The sequence below is a fragment of the Durio zibethinus genome, chromosome 6 (assembly GCF_047325235.1).
Source record: "Durio zibethinus cultivar Kanyao isolate XHJ-2024 chromosome 6, ASM4732523v1, whole genome shotgun sequence".
Lineage (NCBI taxonomy): Eukaryota > Viridiplantae > Streptophyta > Magnoliopsida > Malvales > Malvaceae > Durio > Durio zibethinus.
The window spans coordinates 28,248,364-28,260,476 of NC_143167.1; the positions used below are offsets into that span (position 1 = coordinate 28,248,364).

At 30.0% G+C, this 12,113-nt stretch overlaps 1 protein-coding gene across 9 annotated transcripts; it reads right to left on the bottom strand.

The window, feature by feature from the left end:
- Positions 1–264: 264 nt before the first annotated feature.
- On the bottom strand, positions 265–8,566 carry LOC111286211 (UDP-N-acetylglucosamine transporter UGNT1-like). Of its 9 annotated transcripts, none has more exons than XM_022876073.2 (11): positions 8,343–8,563; positions 6,726–6,802; positions 5,179–5,340; positions 4,948–5,081; positions 3,185–3,315; positions 3,054–3,098; positions 2,851–2,948; positions 1,574–1,681; positions 966–1,022; positions 745–854; positions 265–645 (listed from the first exon to the last, which is right to left on the bottom strand). In XM_022876073.2, exons 1-10 carry the CDS (start codon positions 8,473–8,475, stop codon positions 780–782), a joined length of 1,020 nt encoding a protein of 339 aa, XP_022731808.1. In that variant the 5' UTR covers positions 8,476–8,563; the 3' UTR covers positions 265–645; positions 745–779. The 9 variants fall into 9 exon arrangements, 4 of the variants coding, with proteins under 4 accessions (XP_022731808.1, XP_089618681.1, XP_022731806.1 ...); XM_089762555.1 differs by having other exon boundaries at positions 265–697; positions 736–854; XR_016342984.1 differs by lacking the exon at positions 265–645 and adding an exon at positions 1,190–1,278 and having other exon boundaries at positions 773–854; positions 8,343–8,566.
- Positions 8,567–12,113: the final 3,547 nt, after the last annotated feature.

Genomic DNA, 12,113 nt, shown 5'->3' on the forward strand with positions numbered 1-12,113 from the left:
AAGTATTCAGATTATATAATTCACTTATCAGATTTGTGTAGTAGAAGAATCGAAATCAAGCAACTGCCATGTATGGCCAGGCCAGCGGGAGTGTTAAGTATTAGTCTCCAGAGAGAGATGTAAGCTAAAGGGCATCACAATGCACGAGGCTCTTCCATTGTGGGGTTTGGGAACTGGGAAGGGTCAGATATACGCACCTTGTTGTGCAAAGAAGCTGTTTACCATGACTTGAACCTGTGACCTCCGTGTCAAAATGGAGCAATATTGTTGCACAAAGGAATATAATTGCTATTTGAATAATCATTGATAACCAGCCAAAGCTACCAAGTATCCACAGCAAAAAGTTGAGGCAAAAATATGATAGGACGAAGGTTGTTTGGTGGATAGAAAACTGTGAAAACATCCACCTAAATGATACCAAGGTCCAAAAAAGGGGAACTAAATTCTGAAATTTGGTGAAATCAAATTTTGGCAACTTCAAATTTTCTTTTAGAATGGTTAATATTTGTCATTCTACGATCAGCTAGAAGGAGAAATCAATAGTCTTTAGAATCCACCAATTTCCTGTTGATGACATTGAAGAGTACAAGAGCACCCGTTCCTCTTGTACACCTAAATGCTTGCCTCTTCGTGCAGGAACTTTGACTGTGGAAACAGACATTCATGTTTGCTCTAGAGTATTGATCTTTGAATCAAAATTTTGGAGAAGATAAGGTAGCAGTATTTGGCCATTAGATTATTTACCTCCAGTATGAGGCTCTCGAGCAGCGGCCATGTGTTTATTTTCCTTTGAGTTTACAGTACGCATAAAAACATGATCCCGAAAACCCAAGAGATTGGCCAACAACATTCATCTGAAAGCAAGAAACAGGAAAGTAGGTGACATAAAGATCTCAGGTTAACTGAGACTTTCATGTTGCGGAACCCGCAAAACTTTTTGACAATGAGTGGTAGCCCATACTTACCAAATCAAATGGAAGCCCACCAAACAGTAGCCATCCCAGTCCAATGGTAAAAAGATCCTACCACAATTCAATTATGCATCACCAAAATTCAAGAGGATAAGTTACATGAAAGGCAGAGAAAAATCAAGCATCTATTGCACCAGTAAGACATTTTGCAGGCGAAATAGAGACCAAATAAAAACCATTAAGTTCACAAGAAATACAGAGTTTTTACCCATGCATACCCATAAGAGTTGAAGCAACACTGTTTTTCCCTACTGTAAGATGACTTTTAAGTCCTTAAACAGCCATCAAATCGTGATTGATGAACCTTCTAGACATTCAAGAGACTGAATATAAGACCAGGCAATTCATTACTGCAGCTTAAAATTAGTTTAGATAGAAAACTAAAAATTTCAAGCACAGTGATCTATTGGTCTCCAAAATGCTACACCACATTTGAGCCTTTAACTCCTCTCCCATAATATTTCTTCCGTCCCAACATGTTAAAAAACGAGAATCACACTTTACAGTGATAAAACATCAAAGCCATTGACTGCATTACGTAAAATTAACATCAAATGGACAAATATGTTATATTAAACCAAAGCTAGAATAAGTGATCACACCTTCAAATTGCCACATATTGTCTGCGTCAGAGCTGAATTAAGTGTTGTATTCAAGAATACATAATAATTTATCAGGAAAGCCATGATACAAGAGAGAAGCATCACAACCTGCATAACATACAAATAGTTTAATTGTAAAAGAGTTTAAATCCTATAAAGTTTTTCCAATCTCATGTCATCATAGTTATTCATTAGGGTTGGTACAATCTTGGCGTAACTTTAAAGAAGCTATGAAATTTGCCTAAATGAGTTAACAGAAGAAAGCAGTCCAAAAGAAAACAGTTAAGAAAAGCTTTGTAGCCAGGGAAAGCAATAAAACCAAGTCTGCATGACACAAAAGATCGGTAATTAACACCACCAAAAAAAAAAGTGACTGAACTAGCAAAACCAAACAATACGATCAACTAACTCCAAATTTAATAAAGTATGAAATCTTTTAGGTAAGGAAAGAAAGTTGATTGACATGGAAAGTTTGAAAAAATGAAAGAGGCATGAAAAAGTAGTGAAGAGTGAAGACCAAACCAGCAAGACTAGAATAAGTAGCAATGACAGCAAAAAAGAAAGGAAGGAAGACAAAGTAAAACAGAAAACGCATAGTAACTGCAAATCTTGATGACATGTTGCGGCTTGAAACAAGACTTTTAGGTCATGTTTGGTGCATAAGATGATAAATAGGATAGTATGATAATCATTCTATATTATGTTTGGTTTATATCTAATTGGAAGGGATAGAATTATAAGGAAGATTATCATCCTTTTGGTATAGAATAATTCTATCCTCCAAAAGTGGAGAGGATTATTTTTAATCCATGAGATTAAATTTACATATCTTATTATACCCTTACAAATTACATCAATAATTTAAATTGTATAAACTTTGAAAAAGGATAATTTTGACAATAAATAAATTATCCTATCTTATTCTTTGCACACATCAAATATAAGATAGGATGATACTATTTAATCTAATCTTATTCATAATATCATCTTATCCTATCCTATAATAATATTGTGTACCAAACATGATCCTAATGTATTCTATCAGCACTATTTCCCTTTCTGGCAAGTCAATAAGTTAGAATAAACCATCCAATTAATCATATTGTAACAGGTATTATAGCTGAGACCCTTTTTTTATGAATTATAGCTAAGAACTAAGCAGGAGTATTAATAGATGGATTTGCAAAATAGCTAACAACGAATGCACTTACTTTCTTAACAACATCATGAGGAAAAGGATACATAGTAAGGAAAATTATTTTGTGAAAAGGAAGCACCTGGAACCCTCTAGAATGAAGATAAGGGAAGCTCATCATCGCATCAAGGTCACCTTTGAATGATGTCCAAAATAACAAGATTGGTGCACAAATTATTCCTTCAAGAATCAATAAAAAATTCGTAGAAGTTCAGATAAGCCTAATTTGTAATTTTTTAGATGTAAAAGAATATAAGAACAATTCTGTTAGTCCTTTAATCTTACCATTGCACCACATAAGGCCAAAGCTATTAAGGCCACTGGATTTACCTGAAACGTTTGAGAATATTCACAAATAAATAGAAAGAAATTAACATTCTATGGGAGATAAAGAAGAGACAAAAATGGGATAATACCAATGCGAGCAATGGAAGCAAGATATATTGCTGAGCAGATGTTTGCTATAAAAACAATGGAATAGCTATAGGCATCAAATGACAAGTCGCGAGCTCCAGCAACAAATGCCCCAAGTATAATAATCCCCACACTGATGAAATCCTTGGAATAGGCCATTAAAAAAGTTATTAGCCACGTTTTGAACATTCAACAGAGTGATGAATAAAAGACATGTCATATATAAAATTGCAAGAACATGAAAACTATAGCTATCAAACTTTCTCTAGAAAATGACATCTTGTTTTGTTTTCACGCTTAAAACAACTTGAGGAATTTTAAAACAGAATATGAAACTAACATATTAAATGATTTTTGCACCTCAAGCAAACTTAAATTTTAAAAATCTAGAATAACTCAAATTCCTAGAATAACCTATAAAATTTACCTGAGAAATAAAAGCAACCATAACATCAAAGTGTTTTTTTGATCATGTGGGAAAAAACCCAAGAAATGAAATTAAAGTATTATGTAGGGCTCCAAATTCATGGTTGTTAGATCAATCTTCATATCAATATTGTGCACTAACAGATTAATAGCTTCAACCTTATGCCAATTCTGATGTTGAAAAAGGAAGCAAAAATCCACTTTAGCAGCGCGTTATAATTTTGTCCATGTTCTTGTTACCACCACATCCCTTCTTCAAAATCAATTTTTTTTTAATTACCTTTTATAATTAATCTTCCATGTCTACCAAAACAATTTTTTTTCATCCTTTTTCTACATTTTCATCCACATTCAGTTGCCTCCTTGTGCAATCTTATAGCACTTGTAGATATAACACAACCTTGCTGGGTCTAAGTATCACATTCATATTGCAAGCAGATACCAACAAAAGTATCTCTGTTCACATTCAACAGAGAACTTCATTAAAAGTCATAAACTTGCATTTAGAAAACTAAATTCTCCAAGATAAACTTAATGAGGATAACAAATTTTAACTGTTCTCCAAGGCAGTTTTACATTTTCACACCCATTAACTATTTTTCAAATGATATGTCATCTTTTTCAAGGATATATCCATAATTGCAGAAACCAATGTTGCCATTATCATATAATGCATACCGCTATGCCCAGTTGTCTAAACTTAATTCTTCCAGTCAACCACAATATTCAAAAGTGAAACTTCGTATGTGTTCAAGATATAAGAGCTCAAAATGGAAGGAATGCTCTGAGCTTTGTAAATATAAAAGCAATGCATTCTTATTTATGAATGCAGAACTCTAAGAAATCCCAGTAGTCCAAGCTTAATTCTTCCTGTTAACCGCAATATTCAAGAGTGAAACTTCAGACTTACGACAACAACAACAACAACAACAAACTAAGCCTTATATGTCACAATTATCCCCACTCCATTTCTACTCCTATCTTTACATGTGAGTGAAACTTCAGACATGAGGGCTCAAAATGGCAGGAATGCTCTGACTTTGTAACTATAAAAGCAATGAATTCTTATATATGATGCAGTACTGTAAGGAACCCAGTTGTCTAAATTTAATTCTTCGTGTCAACCACAATATTCAAAAGTGAAACTTCATGTGTGCAAGGCATGAGAGCTCAAAATGGCAGGGATGTTTCGAACTTTGTAAATGTAAAGGCAAGGCATTCTTATTTATGATGCAGAAGGTGGATGCACTCCACAGCCCATATGTACATACATGCAGAAGCCTTAAGCACAATGAATGACCCAATTGTTAGACGAATAGAATATGAAAGGGCTCCATACCTGCCAACGACATATGATGAGTGTTTCCGCCCTGTTAAAAGATACTCCACAATCATGGTAAAAGCCACAGTAGTCCGCCTTAAGGTGGTGTACATAGGAACATTTATGCCACGAACAGATTCCATGGTGATTAACTTTAACACGACAAGCAAGTGAAAGGGAACGATTAGAAGAAAGATTAAATTTTCACCAAGCACACATAAAACCAAATATACACCCTCTAATACATACCATGTATAGCAAATATGAAACTGCCAGAGGGAGCGTATGAATCAGTGTCTTCAATGGTATTAAGGTTATCGGGTTACCAGTAATGCTCTGTGGCTCCCCCTCTGTGAAAGAGATGATCTTCCAGCGCTTCATGGCATAGAGAAATGCACACGAACATGACATCTAAATATGCATAAGAATAACTTGATTTATAAACTAATAAGAGGAGGCCAAATTTAATGCATTTTGGTTCAATTGTCAAACTCCAAATGTCAGGCAGGGTGGCAAGAACTGAACTCTAAATAACATGAAATTGAACGAAATTAAATAGAAAATTGTCAAACTAAATTTCTAAAAAACAATAAGTATTGATTTATGAACTGTCAAAAGATAACAAAAGACCTAAATACATGTAAAATCTAGTTATTACAGTCAAAAGTATATCTAGCTTTTTTTAGGAGAGGGGGTTATACAAGTAAAGGAAGGCGATTTTGGATCTTTTTATGCACTCTTTCAATCATGCAAAAATTACAATGGATCACATACTACTACCATAAATCCATAATCCTTTACCTCAATATAGCTATCATTGATTTTTCAAAAAGTTCAACAGTTAGTGCAGGTTGCTGATGATTTGATCTAGTATGTTTTAATAGAGGATGGTTATCAATTAATTGGCAAAGTTAGTTCAAGTAGCAAAGATCTCTTTTCTTTTTATAACCTTTTCAAGAGAATGTCATTGGTATTTGAACCTTTATGTTGTAACGTAAATGAAGAGTTCTTTAGATATCATAGCTGGCTAAGCACTTCAAAGACCAGATCAGTATGGCACATGCTATGGAGACAAAAAGTAATTCAAAAGTGACAAAAATTGCATAAGCAGTGACCAAGAACCTGAAAATAGGACAGAAAATGACATCAACATGACTGAAACTGTACGGGAGGAAGGGGAATGAGAAATTGGATGAGAACTTCCTGATTCAGATAGAAAACAGAAATTTTCATTTTATCTTCACACTGAAGCTTCAGTAACATTATATCCAGTGTAAAGGATTAGGATTTTTAAATTACAAATCTGAAGATATCTTACAATTGAACGCTTGAACACTGATTACTGTTGGTTTCATAAGTTACTCAAAAAAAAGAATTCGTTCCCTCTTTATTTCTGTATTTCTTTTTTTTTTTTTCGGAAAATGAACAAGCAAATTCACACATATATTTTAAGTGAGAGAGCTTCAACTTTCAGAATCTACCTAGGATTAAAATTGTCATTAACCAGTTCTTTAGATCTTTACCACTTATTTCATTCACTTTTGTATATCTTGCTCTGTTCATGAACTTTCTGAGGTTATATTCAACTTTCTAGTAAGGGAACTTAAGCTGCTAGCAATTGTTTATGCAGAAAATTGTCATTGAAAATCTTAAAAAATAAGATATTCCATTAAGTCCTTCAACTGGTAGAATATTTAACTATTCTACCAAGCAAACATACTTAGGCTAGATTTAACTATTCTACTAAGCAAACATACTTAGGCTAGCTCAAGAAACCAACTTAGCAAGTGATCTACCTGAAAAAGTGTTATTACGTTTACATATGGAAAGCTGTAAGAAGAAAGGGCTGCTTTGTTGAACAGAACCAAGAGAACTGCAGAGAGAAAAGAAAGGCATAATCACAAAAGAGAAATTAGCAGTGTTGGTGGAGAAAAGTTAATTAATCAAAAATGGCAAGTGAAGTGGCTGAAGGTGTTTCAATAAATAACTAGAACCAGTTTTACTATCACTCTTGCATCAAAATTACACAAAAACCAAAGCTGAAAGCCTGTAGCTTACAAGAAGCACAAACAGATAAGCAGATGAACTTTTATAATTGATGATAAAAGCAATGGCAATTATTATCTCCATCTCTTCTCTAATTCATGAAGGAATCATCTTCAACTATATAATTAGTAATTAAGAAAAATACGTGAACTTATGATCAGACATAAAGAGAAATGGAGAGATAATCAAATAACATTACCCCTTCCAAAAATAAGTGATTTCCACTAACATCGTTCAAATAAAACAAACCAAACATGGCAAGATTTTGCCAATACTAAGCCAAAATGTCCACCAGAAAATTTGTCTGGTTTTTACAACCTCGGTAACTCCCTAATGCATAGATTCAAAATCAGTTTGTTTGTCAATTGATCTATGAATCATAAAATGTAGCCTCTCTCATCCAAATAAAAAGAATCCTCAAAAATCCAACTTCTTCCCTCACTTAGTGAATGAGCCAAGTAAAGACCGTAACACTGACATTGAATACTTTAGTACATTGTAACTCCAAACAAGACAGAGTGAACGATCATTTGATTATGTAACTAAAGGAAAAAAAATAAACAAAACAAACAGTTTACTCTAGAATTCCTTCTACCAATCTCGATAGTTTATTCGCAAAATTTTCAAGGGAAAATTCGCAATTCTTCCAACACGTCAAATCGGCAGTACAGTTTCATTTTAAGAACATTTGATTCGTTCAATATATTATTTAACACCGATTTAACCACATAAACAAATTTTTTACATTAGTTCTAGTTTAGTATTATTGTTCCATACAAAATTGTCTGCCCCGGAATTTAAGCTTTGCTGGGTCAGAAGAACCAAAAAGAATAAAAATTTTAAAAAAAAATCAGCGATTAAAATTCGTAATAACTTCCCCACTTTATTGATTAAGTTAGATTAAGAAGTTCTCTATCTTCACCCTTTTCCATCCGCAAAGCCTTAGAAACTTTCACAAACGGTTGTGAATTTTGTCACGTGTCCATTTAACACAATATGTTCATTTAATGATTCAATGTTTCTTCTCTTGTTTAAATTCAAGTGTATGCTAAATGACATTTTAAATTCCATAGTAGAATGATGATTTCGTTGTTGTATTCCAAAACTTCATAACCAAACAAGTGATATGAAAAACAACAATCAAAACAGCTAAAAATGATAAAATAAAATTTCGAAAAGAACAAATAAATTCTGATGTCATGCTACTACTTTAATTTTCGAGGAAAGAAGTAAATTGAATAAAAGAATTATTCCACTGAAAAAGAAAAAGAAAAAGAAAAACAACGTAAAAGAAAAAAAGAAGCTTCGTAGGTGATAATGTGGACAAGCAAACAGAAAAAAAAAATAGAGTTTTGAAATATTGAGACCTGCACTGCACATGTAGCCAAGAGCAGCGTGCGCTCCTTTGCTGGGGAAGGCTGAGACAACGGCGGTTTCACGTCGGCGTTCGATTTTGGAGGGATCCGTTAGTGGCAAAACTTCCTTCTTTTTGGAATCCATGGCCAAATTTTCGAATTCGATTTCCTCTTGCGAATCGGGATGAGGGAAACAATATTTAGAGAGTCAAGTCAGCACTGTCCATTTATTGTGGAGAGAAAGAGAGAGGCAAAGGAATATTTGGCGCGTGCAGAGCCCTTGAATGCGTTGGAGTGGACAGGTGGCATCCACACTAAGTTTGGTCCCGGTCCCACCCAAAGATATTACAAATAATAATTAATGACTTTCTCATTCTCAACCATCCTTTCCTCTTCATTTCTTCTTTTCGATTTTTTCTCTTTTTTTTTAGTTTAATCAGTATTATCTAACTTATAATGACTGATAAATATTCTAATACGAAAAAAAAAATGCTTTTAGAAATGAAAACAAAAAAGGAATTTCATGATTGATGTCACCAAGTTTGTCTGAATCTACCCTGTACTTATAGATCAACTTTCCTTTTTTTTTTCCTGTAGGAACTTGGCAGGAGGATAGTATTTGACTGTTTCAACTTTGGTTCCATTAGTGTTTAATAAAAAAATGTAAAAGTTTCTATATTGAAAAGATAAGTAAATACAATATGATGTAATTATTTTTTAAAAATATTTAATAATATAAATTTTAAAACTTGTTAATTGTTCGTATCCTGAAATTGATTGTTACTGTTTTATAAAAATTATAAGTAATTCTTTAAAAAATAACTAAATATTGATTGCAATCACTAATATCATTTGGTTTTGAAATTTTGTAAGTAGGTGTATTTTATTTATAATTTTTTATTATAATATTATAATTATTTAAATTATATAAAAATTTATCAATTATAAATATAAATTTTATATAATTTTAAATTATAATAAATTAATTATAGTACGATAATTATAAATAATATGTCTAATTAAACACTGCTTACTTGATTTCCTCCATTGAGATCTCCATTACCAAAGAAACATTTATCTCATCAGTAACCAAGCAGGGCACAAAATATAACAATTCATCCCAATCTTTATCCCCAATATGTTCTAAACAGGTTCTTATAAGAACAGCTCAAAGCTTTGAAAAATATCCTCCCTTTCTGCATCCATTCTCCATTGTCATCCTTGAGCCTTGAAATCTTATTAAACTGTCCATTCTGCCTAGCAGTATGAAAAAACTTTGTGTTTTTGCCATCCCAAAACAGCCACTTTATCCCAGAGCGCTGGAACCAATTCTTCTCCTCTCTCTGCCATACCTCCTTACTTCCTTCAGTAGGTTTTTTTTTTTTTTTTTCCAAATCATCTAAATTCTGCTCCATTTCTGATTTTTTTTTTCTCTTGAGTTGTGAATGACCTTAAAATTAGTACATAGCACAAAATAACTTGAGTTTTAGGTAAAAAGTTACATGTATGAATTTTTTTAAACAAAAAAGGATTTTTTTTTCCAAGAGAATATATATTTTTAGTTACCAAATAGTGCCATAATTTTATATGAAATTATAAGTAAAATTATAATAAACTATTATATTAACATAAAAATTCATTAGATTAAACCAAACAAAGTAATTAACTAACAAATCTCTATATATATTATTAAATAAATTCAAACATAAAATTAAATATTACAATTTTAAGAACCATTCTTATAATGTCATATTTTGTTTATAGGCTAATAAATAGGATAAGATGATAATCATTTTATATTATATTTGGTTTATATATAATTGAAAGGGATAACATTACAATGAGGATTATCATCCTCTTGATGTAATATAATTCAATCTTTTTAAAATTGAGAGAATTATTTTTAATTCATAATATTAAATTTACATATCTTATTATCCTCTTAAAAATTACATCAATAATTTAAATTGTATAAACTTTGACAAAAAGTTAATTTTGATCAATAAATAAATTATCTTATTTTAATTATTACACACATCAAACATAAGATATGATTACATTATTTAATATAATCTCTTTGCACATATGAAATATGAGATAAGATGATATTATTTAATATAATTTTATTCATAATATCATCTTATCATATTCTATTATAATCACGTATATTAAATACAACATAAAATAATAATACAAGAAAAATAATTTTTAGAACTCATATTTTAATTCAATTAGTTCATGTAAGCAATAGATATAGGATTCAAATTTTAACCCCTATAGTTTCTTACTTTAACTCCAAATTGTGGCCTTTTAGTACCACAAAAAAAACAAATTGTAACTAATTATTTAATTGAAAAAAGAATGTAAAAATAATAAATAAATCTTTAAAATTTACCACATTATTTAAATAAATTCTTATATTTTTATTGCATTCAACTAAAATTTAAAATTTTAATTTACACTCAAATAATTTCTTAATATCTAATTTATATTTAAATAAAATTTTAAATTTTAATTTATGTATTAAAAACCTTAACATAAATGAATATTTCATTTAAAATAAAATTTTATTTGAAAAAAATAAAAAAAAAATTATTTAAGCACAAACTTATTTCTAAAATATTAAAATTTTTAAACATTTTAGTAAAAAAAATTCGAATGCAATTTGTATCTAGACCTAGCAAATTGTGTTTTGTGTTGTGTCTCATGTTGTATTTGACATGTGTAATAATACGAATTATTAAAATACTAACATGATACAAATTATATGTTGTGTTGGACATGTGTAATAATATGAATTATTAAAATACTGACATGATATAAATTATAAAAAATATTTAAATCATAAATATAAGCATGACATATTTAATATACATGTTATACGTGACATGATATAGTTAACACAAGTATAATTGATTTAAATACAACATAAAAAAATATGAATAATATAGATATACACAAATGGACACAACTAATACGGATATATACGCATAGACATGATTAATACAAAATATATGAGAACACGACTACAAATAATAAATAGTTATAAACTATCAATTTCCAACGTAATAAATTTAGCATATTAATAATTAAAAAACACTTACATATTAAAAAATAAAAAAATTTAATACTCATTTAATATGTATTTAATATATATATTTAAATTTTAATTTATATTACATAATTATATTAATTTTTAATATCAAATTTAAAATGATAAACTATTAAATATTAAATAATAAAATAATAATATATAAGACTAATATTAATAATTATATTGTATTTATATTATTAATATAAATTTTTTTTATAATAAATAAGTATCTTAATTAAATGTTTAAAATAAATTTTATATGGTATTAAATAACTTATTAAGTATTATAATTAAAATAATATTTACATTAAATTAAAATAAATATAAAAATATATTAAACTTGTTCTCATATGATAAAATTAAATTAAATATATTATTAATGTTATATAACATATTTAAATGGGTTAACATATATACAATATAAATTATATCATATCAAAATTTAAATTAACACAAATAAATATAAAATATATATTTTTAAAGTACATATATAAATTTTTTCATATTATTTTTACATTTATATCATATTTGTCTATTCCCGAGCCTTTGTCCAAGCTTTTAATATAAAATGCGAAGGATATAACTGCTTTCGTGTGAAACTGCCCACAGCATCAAGAAATATTGTTCACGCGGGTCCCACCACGATTTCCCTCTGCTCATCAGCGTCTCGTCTCCCTTCTCATTTCTTC

Bases quoted from the DNA above. Each gene is read 5' to 3' on its own strand.
- LOC111286211 (XM_022876073.2), bottom strand. From the start codon at position 8,475: ATGGATTCCAAAAAGAAGGAAGTTTTGCCACTAACGGATCCCTCCAAA. The intron at 5,341-6,725 runs GTAGATCACTTG...ATGCATATTTAG, and splicing joins ACGTAATAACACTTTTTCAG to ATGTCATGTTCGTGTGCATT. The intron at 3,099-3,184 runs GTATTATCCCAT...CAAACGTTTCAG, and splicing joins TGCTTCCATTGCTCGCATTG to GTAAATCCAGTGGCCTTAAT.